Below are 20,424 nucleotides of genomic sequence, written 5' to 3' on the forward strand. Positions count from 1 at the left end.
CAGGATATATTTTCATCAAATCTTCAAATAAACATTTTGCCTTAGACTGTACAACCATCAGGTGAAGAGACACACACTTCTGGATGTGTTCTTCCATCCATAACATAAGCAGCTTTTCCATCTCTGTGATAGCATCCTCGCAATTTCTTTGAATTATTTCAACTTCACACACAACTGTTCCTTGTACATGCTGTTTTATATGGGTAGTGTCTTTCATTATTGCATTCAATGTTGATATGGCAAGCCTAAGTTTACATGCTATAAAGATAATCTCTGGCCACCTTTATAACTTTACAGTTAGAAATTTCGTTCAATGTTAATTGTAATTTTCAAAATGGTTTGTGTTTTGAGTCAAGAGTATGTTTTTTAGCATCAGCATTTTAAAGACAATTACACAACATCAGCACATAGTTCATGCCTCACTATAATTTTGAAATAAAAATACTAGTACTGTTCGTAAAGTTTACATGTAGCAGAAATTTCTTGCACAAAATATGGAATTATGTATGTCAAATTTACATAGCTTGGGACTATGTAAACAACTGGCAACATAAAATGGAATTTTTTTTTCAAAATCTAAGCAGCATTAATATTAACAAAAATAAATATCTTTGAATAACTATTGTCATCAGTTAATGCTTGCATGTTTTTGCAAATGAAAGGTAAATTTTTAATGTTTCATAAGATATTGTGAATGAGTATAAATGAAACATGTTAAAAAATTTGCAGGACAATCAGATTTATGGTATTTGATTTGGCTTGACTAGTGCGTAATATAAGTTTCACTCGAACCAATTGAAATTCTGGGTCTCTAAATGAGACTAAACATGATGTAAATTTCATTAACTTAATGAGTCATTAAGTAGGTTCTCTTTGACCCTGAAATAGAAGTAGTAGGTGGTGACCTAAGAAAAAATAAGAATCTGAAGTGCTGTTTAAAGAACCAGATGGAAGGCTGATTGCTTTGGACATATATAATAAAGGAATTATGAGAAATTAAAGAAGTCCATGAATGATGGAATTGGACAACACAAGATCACAGAAGACCACACTAGAAATAAAACTGTATGGAGAACCATTTAGGTCCTTCTCCAACATGGATTGCTCTAACATAACTGACATAATGATTGAAAATAAAGGTACATGATTTTATGAACAGTTTCCTACACATGGAGCCATGCAACTAAGATAATAATTTATGTACTATGATTTTAGATTTTTATAAGGATGTCATAACCTATATGTTTAAGAAGCTAAGGAGAATGAGAAAAATAAAGTTTAGTAATAAATATGGATAAGATTAAGTATTTGGTAATCAGAGAACAAGGGAAGCACCTGCAAGTAGGAAAGTAAATAAATTGAATGAATTTATGTAAGTAGGAAAGTAGGCAAGTAGGTAAGTTGCAAGTAGGAAAGTAAATAAATTGAATGAATTTATGTATTTATGGGTGGCTGCGTTATCAGACAGAAGAGATGAGGTTGATATTTTAAAATCAAGTCAAAATATATGGGTAGTGTCTTTCACTATTGCATTTAATGATGATATGGCAAGCCTAAGTTTACATGCTATGATAATCTCTGACCACCTTCATACCTCTTTACAATTAGAAATTTCGTTCAATGTTAATTGCAATTTTCAAAATGGTTTGTGATTGTTGTGAATGTGCATTCTGTTCTCTGAAATTCCAGCATCTAGAAAAATGAAGTAACAGTTGTTTATAGAGTGAAGTTAACTACATTGTGGAAGGTTTGGATATTGGAAAAACCTGAAAAGAAGAATCACAGTGATGGATAAGATATTGCAGATGAGATATTGTCAAAGGATTAGAGAAGAAATGAGAATAGATTGACTGTTAGCTGCTGAAATGAAATGACTTGTATGATATAGGCACATGCAGAGAATGAATAAATGAGTGCCACAAAAGATTTGGGATGGATCTCATTTTACAGAAGGGAAAAATAAAAATTAATTATTGAGAATCTATGTATTGTGAAATTCTTAACATTTTTGTAGCTGGATTTCATTTAACATTTTTTTTTTGGAATTGTAAATTACAGTAATTGTACAGTCCTTTAAGTAGTTTCTGTTATAGTTGAATTGAAACTACAATATTGTAGTAACTTATTTGATTTCAAAATACCATAGAATGTATAACTACTATTATTTTATATAACACAACACATCTGAATGTATTATCACATATAACTTAACACTTATATTTAAGTCAGTTATTTTAAAAAAATAGGAAGTTATTTTTGTTTGCTTGGAGTTTATATTCTTTTTACAGTTACGTGTAATTTCACAGTGCTAAATATATAAGCATATTTATTTATTTTGTTCAATTTATTTATTAAATACATATAGATAGCAAAATGCATTTTTCTACATTCCTAAAAAGTATTTTTTTTTTTAATCTGATAACAGTTAATTTTTTGGGAGACATCCATGTCATACTGTTTTCTGCGAGTTTATTGTCCTAAAAATTGAAAGGACTTTATAAGTAATCTCAATATTTAAATATAATTCTTGCATGAATATTAATAACAGACGAAGTAATAGTATAGGTGAAATAAAATTGCATTTAACATACCATTAACTCTCTACGTAATTTTTCAAGTTCTTGCGCTGCAGCAGCTGGTTGTACAGTTTCCCTGGCAGTTGCATTTGCTCTTCCTCTTCTAAGATCTTCAAGCTGTCTTGTTAACTCTTCCACTTTGGCCACAGCCACTGATAATTCTTTTTCCTTTTCATTGAACAGCGCTCTAATGGAATCTAAATCAGATGCTGAAACAAAAAAGAAATAATTTTTATAATTATGAACCAGATTTATGCATATGTGTGTGTGAATAATAGTTTATCTCTTAATACCTCAATAATGCAGATTGTATATTACCAGTAACAAGCTCTCTATTTTACAAATTTATCAGTGAAATAAATTTAAAAAACCCACTTCACACATTAAGATACACAGTATGTCTGTAAAGTTCAAGTAAATTATCTTCAACTTTGGTTTCAGTAACAGAAAAGAGTCTGCTGGAGCCAAGTCGAGTGAATAGGGCAGGTGGAATAAAACGGTGATTTGATTTGCAGCGTAATAACGTATTAAAACTGTTGCCAAGTGTGCTGGGGGGCATTGTCGTGCAAGAGAGTCCAACTGCCCGGATTCCGGTACTCGTGCTGGATTCGACGAATGCGACACATCAGGCGTTTCATTACTTCCTAAAGGAATTCAGAATTCACGGTTTGACCAGTTAGGGCAAATTCATGATGAATCAGGCCCTTTTAGTCGAAGAATGCAATCAAAACCCGTTTTCACTCTTTTCATTTTTACTGCCTGACTTTCGCCGGTCTTTGTACTCCAGGATTCAACCAAGCAGCGGATTGACGTTTCGTTTTCGGATCATAAATAAAGCACCAGCTTTCATCTCCAGTTACAATTGTTTGCAAAAAATTCGGATCGCTATCGGTAGTTTCAACAAAGTATTAAAAGCAAGAAAGACGCACCTATTTTTGATATTCGGTTAAGAAGTGTGGAACGAAACGAGAGCACACCTTTCGGCGGTCCATTTTTTTATTAGAATTGTACGTACCGCATCTTTACCGATGTTTAACTCTTCTTCTACGGGTAAGAAGAGGTTGTTCGAGCAGGAACGCGCGCACTTTCGCAACGTCTTTCCGTCGTGTTGACGGCCTCCCGCTTCGTTCGTCATCGACTCTCTACCGTCTTTAAACAGCTTCCATCACGTGTAGAACGAGATGCGGCTTCATCACCGAGTGCTTGCAAGTTTCAACAAAAGATTTTTCAAGTCGAACACAAAATTTTATCGCGCTTCTCAAGCTCGCACACAAGGTCATATGAACACAGCCTATGCGGCCGAATATAACTCGATATACTGTTGTAACGAAACGCGATGAAATTTTGTATTCAGACTCGTCAGACATCATACTACATAGTTCCTTGGTTGTCCGAGAGATGGCGCTACTTGTATCGACAACAGATATTTAATTCGGGAACTTTTCAGACCTACTGAGTACGAAGAATCTATTCAAAGAACAAATTTACATATTATCAAGAAACAGTAATACTGAAAATTATCAAAGTAATTTTTCTCTAAACTAATAATCAATTCTTTAAAATTATCATATTTAATCTAAAATTTCATGTTCAATAAAAACATCACCTTGTTTCTTATAAATATCTATATTAAGAGCACTTTCTACACTAGTATTAATTAATAATTTCAAATAGAATTAGAGCACTCAATCATTTTTCAATTGCTATCATATTGGTATTATGCCATCTCTTCTTTAATGTGTTCCAGAAAAGGTGTGTTCTTATAAAATATCTATTCAAACATTTTAGTAGTATATGTCTTTTAATTTTTCATTAGTTGTATTAATAATTTTGTATATGAATATGAAAAAACTTATAATTGCTCTGTGTATGTCATTTGTGTTTATTGTTCATCCTTATTGTGTTTATTTAATTTCAAATTATTATTTAGTTGAGGTATTAAATACATTGTGCACTTGAAAAATAATTATTAATGGTAGTACACCTGGTTTATGTAATTAAAAATTGTTAATATAATTTATAATAATAAATAATATTGGTAATAAAATTGGTTTTACTGACAGTTCAGTATATACTTATACACAATATAGTAACCAAAGGCAAATTGTACAGAAATGAAACAAGCTCTTCTTACTGAATATTATAAAAATGATGTTTACATTTTTATTATATCCTGTACACTTGAAATATGTTATCTTTTGCAATGAATGTATCATAATTTAAAGATTTCACGTGGTGTTATGCCAAATGTACAGATCTGTTACACGATTCTGATCACAAATTGTCCCATGCTGTTTTAAGTCCTATTTTTCATTCTTTACTTCGTCCATCATCAATCTCTTCCTTCCTTTCTTCTTTTTCCCTTCAACTCCTTCCTCAAGAGCTTTTGTTAATAATTCCCTTTCTTTCTTGGAATGAGTCCAATCCAATTTCTTCACAAGCTATGAATTACATGTAGCACAAAGACAGACTTGTACATAGAATGCTATACTCTAAACAAATTGGCTGAGCATCCCTCATTTCTCACTTGGTCCAATTTAAACATATTTTTGATTGAAATTATGACAGAATGAATGCAGTACAATATTTATAATAATTAGCATATTTTTGGCATTGCCAAAAATATGAAATTTTTTTCATATGCGTGAAATAATTTCAAACTCATACATATTTGTCATATACTACTGTAGTTTATAAGTAGAAGGATCTTTTCGAACATCAAAACAATCTGATCTCTCCTCAGTCTATAGTTTCATTTCACTGTTTCAGTTGCACAATTACAGAATAAATTTAGATCTGGGATCTACTAAGGTATAAGACTAAAAAAAGATATCTAAGCAAATAAATATACCAGTTCATCATGAACTTGAAATATTTATTTAATTAACTTTCAACTGTAGACTGGTTGATCAATTATGGATTTTTTTTTTATAAATGAGAAATGAATTTTGTAGCATGTGGAAAAATTGAAGCCTGACTGGAATTCAAACCTTCTGGATAAACGATGAAGATTCTACCATTCTACCATGAAGATTGACCGTTAGAAGTTATTAAAAAGAAAAGGCCATTATAATTCTACATTGATAAATCAAGAAAATTGAATAATGACAATTATTTATTGATCACTTAATTATTTTTCTTAAAAAGAGTAATCAATAATTTACCTAATTTTGACCAAAGAATGAAATGATTCTTTTTTTCAGTAATTTTAATAAATGTTATATATATTTTATACACATTCAGAAGGACACAACCTATTTTACATGTACTAACTTTTAAAAAACTAAAGGAAAGTGGATAAATTAAATCCAAATGTTCTAACAGAGTTTGTAACTAATAACAATATTCAGATTCGACTGGCTAATTGAAGTCAATGGGTCAAACTACAATAATATTTAGAGAGGCTGTAATTGTCTATGCCATAAAGCCATGATAACAATTACAATTAAAGTGTACCTGCTGAAATAAAGACATCTCTTTCTATAAACCAGGATGAGAGGAATTAATTCTAGTCTGTTGCAACATTTTAAGATAAACTTTATAAATATATACTAACTTCACATTGTAGTATATATTATTTTTATCTGGTTACTGGCCAAACATTAATTTATAACTTTGATTTCTAGGAAAAATAAAAGTTAAAACCTAAAAATTATTGGTTCAGGATACCAAAGCTTTTCATATAATGGTTAATAATAATGGCTAGGTCAAATTAACCTTCAAGTTGTATACATACAAACTTGATGATATAGAATCTACATTCTTTTGTAAAGAATTTTATCTTTTTACCAAGAAATATTATTTTCAAGCATTAAAGAGAATTAGCGTTATAAAAATATACCACTAAAATCATCTGTCAGATGCCATAACCACACAAGTTGTAGATACGATCTGACACAAGAAACAAACTTTTTCTGAAAACAATACAGCCTCTTTTTTTAATAAAAAAATTGAGGGAAATAAACAGTCTCAAGCTGCCTTAATATAATATTACTCAATTATCCCAAACCCAACAAAATACAGTGTATATTCACAACTAAAAGTTATACCAATGTAACTAAATGGTGAACTTCATTAATTACAAACAGAAATTTTTTGTATAATTCCTTCTGATATCTCAAATATTTTACAATATTGCAGCTAAACAGAAATATCTTCGTTTTTTTAGGTAAAATTCATAAGAGTAAAATTTTATTTTTTGATTAACTGTAAATAATAATATGCCAGTTAAATAATAAAACTTAGGTAATAAGAAAAAGCAAATTTTCACATATAAATCATCCCTTCTGAGTTTACTCAAACAATCTATGCTACTAATTTGCTAAGATTGTTTTTTGTTGATGAAACTTTTTTCTAAAATAGGCTAAGGGTGTGATGTTTTTACGCAAATTGAGATGTTTATTTCTTAATTGAAAACATCAGTCCAGTGTAACAAAATATACTGATTGCAATCAAAACTAATCTAGTATGTTTTCAGTACAGCAGGTAGTATAGGCGAGCCAGCCTCTGTTACGCGAGTAGTAGTGTCTCAACCTTTCATCCGGAAGTCCCAGGTTTGAATCCCAGTCAGTCATGGCATTTTTACACAAGCTAGACATCATTCATCTCATCCTCTGAAGTAATACCTAATGGTGGTCCCGGAGGTTAAACAAATGAAAGAAAAAAGGTAGTAGAATAAACGAATTGTAACAATTTTTTTAAGGAGATAATATGTAATCAAACATAATCTTGATTTATTACTAAAACAAATCAATTTAATAAATATGCAACAGACAACAATGTTGTTGCTAGTCCACTTAATATTTAGTTACAGTTGAATGTAAATACGAAAATCCTATTGGTATACACCAGAACAAATGCATACTGAATGGTGTTTAATTAATATGGTAAAAACTCAACCACGTATAAATATATACACAATTTATAATGTGCAAAATTACATGAGATAAGGTTTTTATGAACATATAGTAGTAATTGGATAGAACAATTAAATCTTCTTAAGAACTTAAAGAATATTCTACAGAAATAGTCCATATGCCATTGATAAATTCATTTTGTTCGGTAATCTTACAAAAATAAGCACCTCAATAGAATGTAAGAGACCAAATATTTTAAAATCAGATTACAAAAAGGCGATTAATTTGCTGCAGGGTACGATATATTTAATTAAAAAAGTATTACGAGAAATATAAGAGAATTTTTTTTAAGGCTTAGGATATAAAAAAACAATGGGCTAATAAAATTCCTCATGAATTAAACAAATTAACAAAAACAAAAAATCCGTTTTAGATTTAAATGTCTGGATTAAAATCCACAATTACTGAAATGTACAACAGCAGTACTAATCAATATAATTATTTAAACAAACCTTTACAATTGTATTTAATATTAAAAGCTTTCAAAAATAACCCTATAAATTATAGTTCATTAAGTTAAAAGTTAAAGTTAAATAATTTTTTCTGCAAGTATTATTGATTAACTGATTAGTACAATATTCCGGAATTCTACAGATAGCTAATGCAGCTTTGTTGAATCAATGCTCGCATGTAGCAGCACCCTTGTTCATGTATAAATATACCTTTAGCTTGTTAACACCACTAGAATACCAAATGTTTTTAATGAAACCCACAAAAAAAAAAATGATGCCAGAAGTCCATCAGGTCATTAAAACAACTGATCTACTGAGGTTTATCACTTTCCATACGAAAGGCAACCACTTTCATAACCTTCATGCCAAGGGAGCAAACTCATTTTCTTCTACTGACATAACATAGATAAAAGTAAAATACTTTTATTGAACAAAAATACTTTGGCTTTAATTTGTATTCTCATGTGATTTTCTTCTTTTAAATAAATTCCCATAAAAGTAACTTTAAAAGAAACATTATAAAATAAAAAGTTTTACAATTACAAATAAATAAATATTTTATTCAGATCGATTCATAATTACATCTTATACAGATCATGTCAGGAATGGGTATATATTCAATTTTCCTGATAAAATATAAATTCTTCAGCATTTGCCTGAAATAATCAATTGAAACCATGAGTAAGCTTGATAAATCAGAGCAATATCACAATATACAATTATTAATAATAAAAAAATTTGTTAACTAATACATTAAAATATGACATTCAGAAAATAATATCAGTCAAATAATAATTTATCAATGTAGATAAATTATTATTTCTTTGTTAAAGAAAAAATTAGAATGATTAAATAAAAAAATACTTTATTTGTTATATTACTATTAAAAATTTGACTATTAAAAAAAAATAAATACTACAACATAGCAGAACCCAGCATAGTAACACAATAGCACAACATAAGAGGATCAAAAATGTTTTTTGTATTGAGAAATCTAATCTGATATGACCAAAAGGTTTTCATCATCCTTTTTTAAAGCCCCCTCTAACTACTACTACTACTACTACTACTACTACTACTACTACTACTACTACTACTACTACTACTACTACTACTACTACTACTACTACTGAATATAACATGAAATATGGTGGGGATGGTAGGTGATATTTTATCATCCCTTCAACATCAAACTCAAATCTATACTAAAACTGTGATTTTCCAAACTTTGACATCATATTACCCAATACATAGATGTGTGGTATAAAATTACCTCTATCAACAAAAAAAAAAACTTGTTAAAAACCTTAGGCTATTTGAATATATTTCATAATAAAGGGATCATAATTAGGTTCACGCATTTTAACACATCAAAGCAAGAAAAGAGATAGAAGATAGAAGAAGAGAGAGATATAAAAGGTAATCTGATGTCACAATGACTACAACAAAAGTAGATGACTAAAATCAAATTAATAGATTTTTCTGGGTAAATTTCATAGCCTAACTTATTTAGTACACTGTAATTACAAAAAATAAAACTCCAATCATTTTTACATAAATTTCTAACAAAATAAATACTTTATTCTGATTATATTACATAATAATATACTAAAATAATTGCAATATAAATTACAAATATAAAAACAAATTATAAGATAAAAAATAGATGTTGTATATTAATTATTAAAATAAAAGCATGGGAAATAATTTTAAGATAAGTACATCAAACAAAAAAATGATTAAAAAATAATTTACAATTCAGAAAGCAATAATAAAAATTATTTTGAACACTATTATATAAATGTTGAACGGGATGCGAGATAAATCATGTTTTTTGTTTGTAATTAGTAAAAACTTAAAAATTCATGCCCAGAATAATAGTTTTCTTAAAAGAAAACCTTAAAAGAAAGAATTTTAAATCAAATAGCAAGAAGATTTTTTAAAATAGTTTGGTAATTTATTAAAAATGGCAATAGAAGCATAATAAGATCTTTTTTATTAAGCTGAAGAATTGTGTTGAAATCTATTTCCTGGTTTGGTAGTGGTAGATACTGTTATTTTTTAGCAATGATTATTCATTCATAAATTTAAACTTTAGAAGTTAACATAGTTAAAATTTTTAATTTAGGTCTACAAAATTCATACTTATAGAAGACAAACAATAATAGGACAGTCCAATTTTGTACCTAAAAAACCTCATTCTGACTTTTGAAGGAACCGCAAAGAGATGATATTTTATATGAGAATACACATAAAAAGAATTATAAAAATGTAATAATGATGACAAGACTAAAATTTTATTTAAAGCACTTCAAAGTAAAGAAGTACAGTTTAATTTTGTTACAAACAAGATTAGTTTGATTATTCTCATCATTATAATTAAACAGTAATTCTTCCACACGATTAATTATGGATTATAATGGATTATTTGACTATTTATAATTTTTTTATAAAGCATTCATTTCCACTAAGTCTTCATTATTAGAAAAAATTGTATGAAAAACCTTCATAATTTTTTCCTAACCCCACCACAAATAGCTTCAACAATATTTCCACTGATAGTATGATTATAAAAGCGAAAGAATGACTGGCATCTCTTATTAAATGCATACAGAATAATATGCTAATATATTAATTTATTACTATATAAAACAAACATCGTTATTTATACTTAATAAATATAAAATTACAATGAAATGTCATAAGCAGATATATTTAATTTAGTCAAGATAATATAATCATTCAAAGCAAATGTACAATCCATATTTCTTTTAACATTTTAAATACAGACATGCTTCAGTAACTTGATTTCATATAATACATTGTCATTCTGCTTTCGAATAATATCTTACAAAGAACATAATAGATAGGTACCGTACGTCAAGAATAAAAAAATTTATAACCACTAATTTATTTAGTCTGCAACTAAAAATTGGGCAATTAATTTTTAAACATTCACATGAGAAATTAATTTTTGTAGTGTGTGAAAAAATGCCCAGCCTAATGGTCAATTTGAACCCATAATCGTCTGAATGAACCACCATACTTCGGTATGGTGGTCAAAAACTTTTCTAAATTAATATAATATAAAATAAAATAAATATAATCATAAACGAGAACAAATAAATTCATGTAGAACAAAGTACATTAAAAGTTGTTAATTATAGGCTGTTTAATTTTCAATAAATTTAAATACACCAACTGGTTCAAGCACTCACTCAAAATATCAAATAATACTATAATTAAATATACTTTATTTTAAACTATAACAACTATTTTGAGAAGAATAGCTAAATAGTTTAAAATATGATAAAATTGATTTCTGCATCTATAATAAAATTTTTAACTGTGTACCAATTTTATAATGAAATAAATTAACGATAAAAACAAATCACAGTGCTTACAACTGCATACACACAATAGAAGGTGGCACCCTTCTATATATGTGATGCATATCAAATATAATTATGTAAATGATTTACGTAATAAAATACCTCAATAACAACAGGGTGTCTGTTGTTTATTATGTCACCAATGTCACAAACTAATGTATCATTACAAAGTTTAATACATAATGTCATGATTTATGTAAATATTCACCCAAGAGTAACTACAACAATATTTATTCATAATTTCCCCCTTCTCCAAATAAACTAATAAAAAATCCAACAATAACTGAAACAAGCAAGTAAAGTAAATGAATAATAAGATATGTTACTACTAAGATGTACTAAACGTACTACTTAATGTAAATGTACTAAATTTAATAAACAGCAAGGTACTTTTCTTTAAATATAAGAAAGAAGAACAAAAAAGGAATTAAAAAAAAGGTTTTTTTAAATGGTATAAATGTAATAAGAAAAGAAGAAGAAATATTGAATGAGATAGTGAGGAAGAAGAAGAGGTCGGATTTCTTTGTGATTACTTTGCAGTTTGAAGATCAAAGCCAACGAATGTACGCCGTAGTTAAGAGAGTGAACAGGAAAGGGAAAAGGAAGATGAAGTGAAAAACGATGGGATGGTAGGAAGGGTAGACTAAAGCAATAATTGGCCTCATGTCTGTAACAGCAGTACCGACAGACTATACAAGTACTCTTTACCATCCATCGGCCATCATCATTTAACACATCATCCTATTTTAGCTGGGCATCATCATCATTATCATCACGAGCAACTTAAACTAAATGACTTGACTTGTCAGTTAGTTAGTAACTAGTTACTTTACAAAACTTACTTCTCTTAGGCTAAAACAAACCATTCCCTAAACTACCCAAGTGCAGGTTATAGACCTACTTTCTTAGCTGACTACAGACTGCAACATTGTTTTCAATGATACTGTTATTATTAAAAACTCTAATGATGTAGCTTGATCATCATTAAATGAATTTGTAACTGTAATTTAAAGTTTTTTCATTCATTTCTGTTATTTAGGCTTTGTTCAACACTTTTCTTACAAGCTATGTGTATACAAGATCATCAAAAAAGTTCATAATTTCAATTTTAATAATATAAGGACATTAAAATATACAGAAAAAACATTATAATTTAGTACAGCTTAGTATAATTCAATATTAACAACATATCTTTTGCTTCAAATACATAAAAAAATACTTGTAATATTCTACATCCAAAAGGATTCGATCCACCATAATGTGCCTTGAACATTTCAACATTTTAGATTCTCCTTCACTATAGTAAGCTAGCCATGAGATTTTTTATATCCACACTTTATTTTTTGTCTTAAACGGATTAAAAAATTGAACTGTAGTCTTATCAGTAAATAATAATTTGAACAAAAGAATGTAAATATTGTTGATATTGTTAAAATTTATTTAAGTTATGTTTAAATGCTTTCTGGTGGTCAGTATACTAAGATGATAACTGGAAGGATGGTTTTACAATGCATTCAAGGTCACTGATGTCTCATTATTTAAATACATCATTATCTGGTGCTTATTAAGTATGAATCGAGTAGATCTAAGTTTATAAAATTAATGAAATAATAAATTAATAACTCGAAAATGAAGCATTTCCGGATATGCGAATAATATGAAATTTTTTATTTATTTTCACTTTTATAACATGTCCTTATTTTTTTCTGTTTCTTCTTGAGAAACAAAATATATATATATATATATGACTCATCACAGCTTTACCTGTACTATATGGTTTTACATGCACTTTCAGTCGCGGTCAGGGGATGTTTGGCCAGTCAGTGCTTGCTACCCACCAGGTTGGTATAGTGGTAAACACATCTCCCCAAATCAGCTGATTTGGAAGTCGAGAGTTCCAGCATTCAAGTCCTAGCAAAGTCAGTTATTTTTAAACGGATTTGAATACTAGATTGTGGATACCGGTGTTCTTTGGTGGTTGGGTTTCAATTAACCACACATCTCAGGAATGGTCAAACTGAAACTGTACAAGACTACGCTTCATTTACACTCATATCATATCATCTTCAAACTTGCTCTGAAGTAATATCTCAATGGTAATTCCCAGAGGCTAAACAGAAAAAGTAAGAAGTCAGTGCTCACCTCTCACTCTTCCCATCTAGCCAGAGGGCTCTGCCTCTTGGACTCACTGTATTCATTAAACTCATGCTTGTGTGAATAATAAAGATAAATAAAAATTAAAGCCTGTTCAATCTATAAAAATTATCACTGTATTGTAATTTCTTCAGAACACAGTTTGGTCAGCACGTGATCTGAAACTTTGTGAACTCGTCATCACAAATTAGCTGATTTCAAAGTTGAAAGTTCTAAGGTTCTAATCCTAGTAAAGGTAATATGGATTTGAATACTAGATTATGGATACCGGTATTCTTTGGTGGCTGGGTTTCAATTAACCACACATCTCAGGAATGGTCAACTTGAGTCTTTATATGACTACAGTTCATTTTCATTCATAGATATCATTCTCATTCATCCTCTGAACTAGTACCGTATGGTGGTTCCAAAGGCTAAACAGAAAAAGAAAGAAAGGACCCTTAACTTTGAATATCTAAGAATGTGGGTTTAAGAACAGTCGGCCTCCACCTTAAAAATATTATGTAAACATGTATTTTGTCCAGTTCTTACAGTTACCCGAAAAACAGCACTCAGAAGTGGCCGTACTTTGCTGTTCTTTTTTTTAATTTTTTGTTTTAATTACTTTTATTATGTTTTTTTTTGGTTAAGTAATGGGAGGCAGGTGCAGCCAGTCCTATTGCACATACAGTAACATGGCTGTGTTGATAAAGCCATTGCGTGTACAACGTCACACCTCTTAAAAAAATGAAACTTCAAAATAAATTCGAAAATGGTTTTTAGGGAGTATTTAGAAGCCCCAATCTAGTCATTATCTCGTCTATAGTTGAAAATGCGAAAAATTTGCAATCATTATTGAAATTTTTTTATTTTTCTTCACCATTTTCAAGTCTGAATTTTGAAAAATCTTTAAATTTGTTTTTAGATATTTACATTTACAATATGTAATTTACAATTACATATTAAAGATCAAGTTGATATCTTCCTTTGTTACTGAAAAATAAAAAAATAAAAATTGTGTGGTTTCAAAAAAATTAAAAATCCCTTTTAACCATTAAACTTGGAATCTCAAAAGATTATTTCTTAGCGTGCACATACAGCACAAAAAGTAAAGGTATACAAATTTTCATAATTTTTCTGCAGTAGTTTTTGCTCAACTTTGATGAATCAAGACAGTCAGGAGAAGTATTTCACTTTATTATTTGCACTAGTTTAAATCCAAATACAACATTTTTTATTAACTTAAATGATTTTTAACGAAACCGAAGTTCAGTAAAAATCTTTCTTCTTTTTTTTGTCACCCGTTTTCATTACTTTAACGTTTCCCATTAATTTTTAATGCATACCGAGACTCTAAAATAAAAATCCTCTGAAACATTTATTTCAAATCTCCTGTTAAAACAGACATGATTGTAAAAATAGAAAACATTCATGTCGGTTTTGATTGTTTTCTGATAAAATATAACCATTATAAAATAATTTAACAATAAATACGGTAAAAATTGATAATAATTTATGTGCAGTTTAACAATAAATATTAATATAATATCCAATGAATTTATGAATGAAGAGTAAAATTTAATTTGAAATTATAAAATTTTATGAGAAATAAATGTTTATACTGTATTTTGTTATTGAATAATAAAATATGCCATAAGCTTAGTTTATATAATATGTAAATGAAAATGCATAATTTATATTTTTATTATGTAAATGTATTAAAATAGATATTGTAATAAAGATATCAGTTAAATCAGAAATTGTACAATAAAAAGGGAGGGGAAAACACATATGCACACCGCATAGATATAATGATGATCTGGGAGGAAACGGGAATGGACTACTGGGAAGTACGTTTATACATAAATGACATTATAATGTACACTTTAAGCTCTTGTATTGAGTTCACGTCCCGTCAGCAACAACACTGACCAATGACCATCGGCCATCTCTCTCCGTCACAATAAACAGGACTCGCTACAGAAATTACCGCCTGTATTGTCAATGTCAGTCGACTTATGTGAGTGGTGCAACAGCAAGTTATATGGCGGGGCGAAGGAATTATAGAGGAGATTAAGGCGGAGGATTATCTCGGAAACGTATGAATAAATGTGCGTGTGTATTTATGTTAGTTACTCGCACGATACCTAATTTCGCATGGGATACTGTAGTATCGCAGAATATTATCATAGTTTTATAAACTACACGTACTAACATTCCCTGCTTGATTAGAAAAACAAATATAACAACGATTCATAGGAAATAATACCTAAATATTTTATCGGGTATACTGTAGATCAAATAGTAAAATATAAATAATATAAACTCGAATTGAGTCTGCCAGTTTATCTGAAAGGAACAGTTGGAGTTTGAATCTAATAGTTATCTAATTAACTATATTTAGTAACTTTGGATTCGGTAAAAATTTATTTCCAAATTGTTATTTAAAAAAGCTGACAACATAGTTGTAGGATTTTCCCGTCACGGGAAAATCGGAAGGGCGTTCCGTTAAAATCGCGGCTAAAGCTGCGTTCCGGTAAGTCCTACCAACTGTAGATTGTTTCTGACGCACGGCTTACACACACGACTTAATTAAAAATATTTATCATTTTATTTAAATTTTTTTTTTCGTTTATTTAATGATTTTAACTAAAGCGCATACCGCGCTTAATTCATGCGGGTGTAGCGGTACTAGCGGCGACGGTTGACACTAACTAAATGTAATTTCACAACTTACATAAAAAAATTTCACTTGTACAGTCGGCAGACTGGTGTATTCGCAAGGCGTAACGCACCAGGTACCGAGTTAACCGCACGATCGAGTTTGAGTCCCGGCCAGACTGAGTTATATATTTACTCTTTAAATATTATTCATTTATTTAATTCTACCGCTCATCTGTGACGTCACAATATAGAAGACCATATAACAGCATGTTTTGGGGTGGGGATGCAATTTTGCAAAAAAAGTCTTATTGCAAATACTGTTATTTTTTAATTATTAGCAAATGTGCTTAAGAAAAATATGATCTTAATAAAGTGAAATGTTGAAATAGTGAGGGTAACATTCTCTACAGCCTTACCCCCTTGACCTTTTAAAATTTGGACATTTAATGGCACGAATAGAAGTAATATATAGAAGTAATCTGATCAAGTTGGTCAAAATCGGTCCAGTAGTTCTACAGATATCGAACACACACAAGTGCATACGAGCATTAACATCCCGAAGATTTTCATCTCGTTCTGTGTGTTCCTTTTATGACTAAACGTGAAGATCCTGTAAAAACCGCAATGCCCAAAATGGATCTTCCCCTTCAAAGAAGGGAAAGTCCAATTTGGACTGTTCCTTCTAGAGCTACAGCGCCATCTAGACGGGAACGTAAAAATTAATATTACCACATAAGGGTATCTCAAGGGAACAGAATGAATTTCAGAAACGTTCTATAGTTGAAAATACAGAAAAACCTTAAACATATATCCGGAAAGACTTCGATTTCGCATTATGACTTGCGTAAAACTTTACTGTGATTTCTGCTCCGAGGTGAAATAAAGCCATAGTGAAATTCCTGGAATTTAAATTAAGCATAAATTTTATGGTTTCGTACGATTAATAACCTGAAAAACTGATTATACATGTCCCAGAAATGTATCTTCAGAAATTTTTTTACAAAATTTTCGTAACAGAAAAAGAATTGGATTGTAAAATAAACTTTCAGTTTGCTGTACAATTTCCTTGCTTGGTTAATTTCTTTGATCAATTGTCAGTAAACATATAACATTTTGCAAAAAAAATCTTTAAAGAATTTAATTTTAAGAAAATGTATGCAAGTGAATATAAAGAAAAGTTTAAAAAAATTCATTTATATTAAAAACAGTGCAGAGTACTGTATTATAATTTTAAATCAAAAACAAGAATCATTTTAATATTGTAAAATATCTGGGAACAAAATCAATAAATAAAAACGTATTGCAAACATACTCTCTTAAAATAGTTATTCAAAATTTCCTTCTTCACCGTTTATACAATATTCCTGTATACTTGTACGCAATAAGTTGTTCAGAAAGTTTCTGCCGTACTTTTCCTTTCAAAGTAATGAAAAAAGTTCACGTAAACATAACTTTGAAAATGCTTTGTTTTCGAGTTAGTTAAATAAAATTTGCCCATATTTCTGCTGTAATAGTCAATTAATGTTAAAAATGGAAAATTACTGATATTATACGCAATAATACGAGACTAAATAAAAAAGTAAAGGGAAATTTTGATTTCCCTCCCAACCACATATAACCCAGCAATGACTTTTCTGCTGTAATTCATAACCTTGATAGAGGTTACAACTTAGAGGCTGTTCATTGAAAGTATTGTTACTTATTTGTAATTGTTAAACGTCTGTTTTGTCTGATTGCAACAAGGCAGAAATTCGTTTCTTCAGTTCAGAAGGGGTAAGACTAACACAGATTATTTTTCGAATGCAGCAACAATATGGAGAGAGTTGTTTGAGTGAAACAAGATCTACTAATGAATTGATCGCTTTAAAAATGGTAGGATATCTCTCTGTAATGAATAGCGGCAAAGTAAACCTTCCACTTCAAAGACTAACGACAATACTGAAACGATTAAACAAATGATTTTTCGATAATCGACGAATTACAGTTGATGAAATTGCAGGTGTGTTGAATATAAGCCATGACTTAGCATTTTTAATCATCCGTAATTCTTTAAACTTTCGAAAATTCTGTGCTCGCTGGGTTCCAGTCAATTAACCAGCATCCACAAAGAGAATCGTTCGAAGAGAAAATTTTCAGAAGCTTTTGAAAGCTTACGAAGATGAAGGCTCATTTCTTAAGCGAATAATAACCGTTGATGAAACATGGGTCCATTACTTTGAACCCGAGAGTAAGCGACTAAGTTTAGTATGGAGAAAGATCCTTTCATCTCATACAGTAAAAAAGTTCAAAACTCAGATGTCTGCAGGAAATGTGATGAAGATGATATAATTCTGGGATATGGAAGGTTCACTTTTGGTTTACTTAACACCTAAAGGTCAATCAGTAAACAATGACAACTACTGTGAGCTAGTTCGTTTACTGAAGCCAAAAATCAAACCCAAAATACGTGGTAAACTTTCAAAAGGCGTGACGTTTCTTCAGGATAACGACCTTTGCCTTCAAGATCTCCGGTTTTTTGAGCTGTTGAACCACCCTCCATACAATCCGGACCTGGCTCCAAGCGATTTTCATCTTTTTGATCCAAAGAATATTTGCGAAGGAATCATTATCGATCTTATGAACAGGCCGTAGAAGCGGTGAAAAAGATTCTGCACGTCCGACCGAAAACTTTCTTACAGGAAGGGATTCAAAAGCTCGTTAAAAGATAAACTAAGCGAGTACATTTATCATTTATGGAAATGCAAATAAATATATTGAATTTTTGAATTTTATTTTCTGATTTGCCCTCGTATATGAAAAAAAAGTAGTTACTCTGAATTATATATACAGTAGTCTCCGAGAAAATTGTTATAAAATCCCAAAAAATTGAGCTGAAAAAACACTTTTTAAGTTTTGACACAAATTTCCTTTGTTAAATTACCAATAACTAAATTAAATTTCAAGATAATTTTTTTTACGAATTTTATTCTAAAAAATTGAGTCAACGTCAATTTCTTCTGTAATTGTTTAACTGTAAAAATGTTATTAAAATAATTTTTTTTTTAAATCATTTTTTATCGAAAATCATGAAATAACAAATTCTGTAGATTCTTGCTACGAGTATTATACTCTCTCCTTTTCTGTTTAGCTTCCAGAACCACCATAAGGTATTATTTCAGAGGATGATATGTATGAATGTAAATGAAGTATATAGTCTTGTACAGTCTCAAGTCGAGCATTTCTGAGATGTACCGATGAGCCGAACGGTAGCTGGTGAAGCCCGCTCTCTCACTGTAGATTACTTATTATTCCATATCTCAAAAATAAGCACACAAAACAATATAAAACCTGGAAAAACTAATTCAATTCTCTACATCAGCGTTTCTCAACCCGGGTTCGTGAAATTAGCCTACTTTACACGTAAACAACAATGAAGTCACTTTATGAGAAAAAAATCATTTATTATAAACATTTTACTTAGTTAAGATGATTGTTTTTTTTTTTCATTTATAAGTTTCTCCGTACGTGGATATATGTTATAAACACAAAAAAGCAAACTGTTTTCAAGTAACAAAAGACGATTCCTATATCTGGTTTTTAGCGCAACCACAGACAAAAAAAACCCTTTACACAGTAGTAAGACGTGACGAAAAAGATTAATATTTTTAATGCTTCTGTGACTAAATTTCCATATTCACTTCGATTAGCAAGCCAAAAACTATCTAAATCTTCAGATGTAAATTAATAGTTGGAACAGTTTCATCGGCAAATATTTCGATGAGCCGATCGTGAATCTCAGCTGGTAATTTAGCGACCCACCACCGGGTTGGTCTAGTGGTGAACGAATCTTCGCAAATCGCTGATTTCGAAGTCGAGAGTCCCAGCGTTCAAGTCCTAGTAAAGGTAGTTACTTTTATACGGATTTGAATACTAGATCGTGGATACCGGTGATTTCTTTGGTGGTTGGGTTTCAATTAAACACACATCTCATCGACCTGAGACTGTGCAAGACTACATTTCACTTACACATATCATCTTCATCCATCCTCTGAAGTAATATTTGAAGGTAATTCCCGGAAGCTGAACAGAGAAAAGGAAGCTGGTAACTTAGCACTGCCACGTTTTCACTATATTGATTCAGTACCCGTCTCTTCGAAAAATGATTTTTATCTTCAGGGAAATACTCCACCAACTGAATTTTTAACTCGCACAAATGAATTTGCATGCTATCCAAACTGTGGTGAATAATAACTTCTTTATTCAAATTTTTCTCAATATAATCGGAAGTCAGTGGAAATATAACAAAACTTTT

General features: G+C 30.0%; 1 protein-coding gene across 5 annotated transcripts in view; it reads right to left on the bottom strand.

The window, feature by feature from the left end:
- The window catches only part of ASPP (Ankyrin-repeat, SH3-domain, and Proline-rich-region containing Protein), a 1,120,014-nt gene that overhangs the window by 53,712 nt on the left and 1,045,878 nt on the right, over nt 1-20,424 (bottom strand). For all 5 annotated transcript variants that reach the window (XM_075377013.1, XM_075377010.1, XM_075377015.1 and 2 more), the window contains one exon: nt 2,592-2,785. In XM_075377013.1, coding sequence (XP_075233128.1) covers nt 2,592-2,785 — 194 coding nt within the window. The remainder of the gene's footprint in view (nt 1-2,591; nt 2,786-20,424) is intronic.

Source organism: Lycorma delicatula, chromosome 10, assembly GCF_047948215.1.
Source record: "Lycorma delicatula isolate Av1 chromosome 10, ASM4794821v1, whole genome shotgun sequence".
Lineage (NCBI taxonomy): Eukaryota > Metazoa > Arthropoda > Insecta > Hemiptera > Fulgoridae > Lycorma > Lycorma delicatula.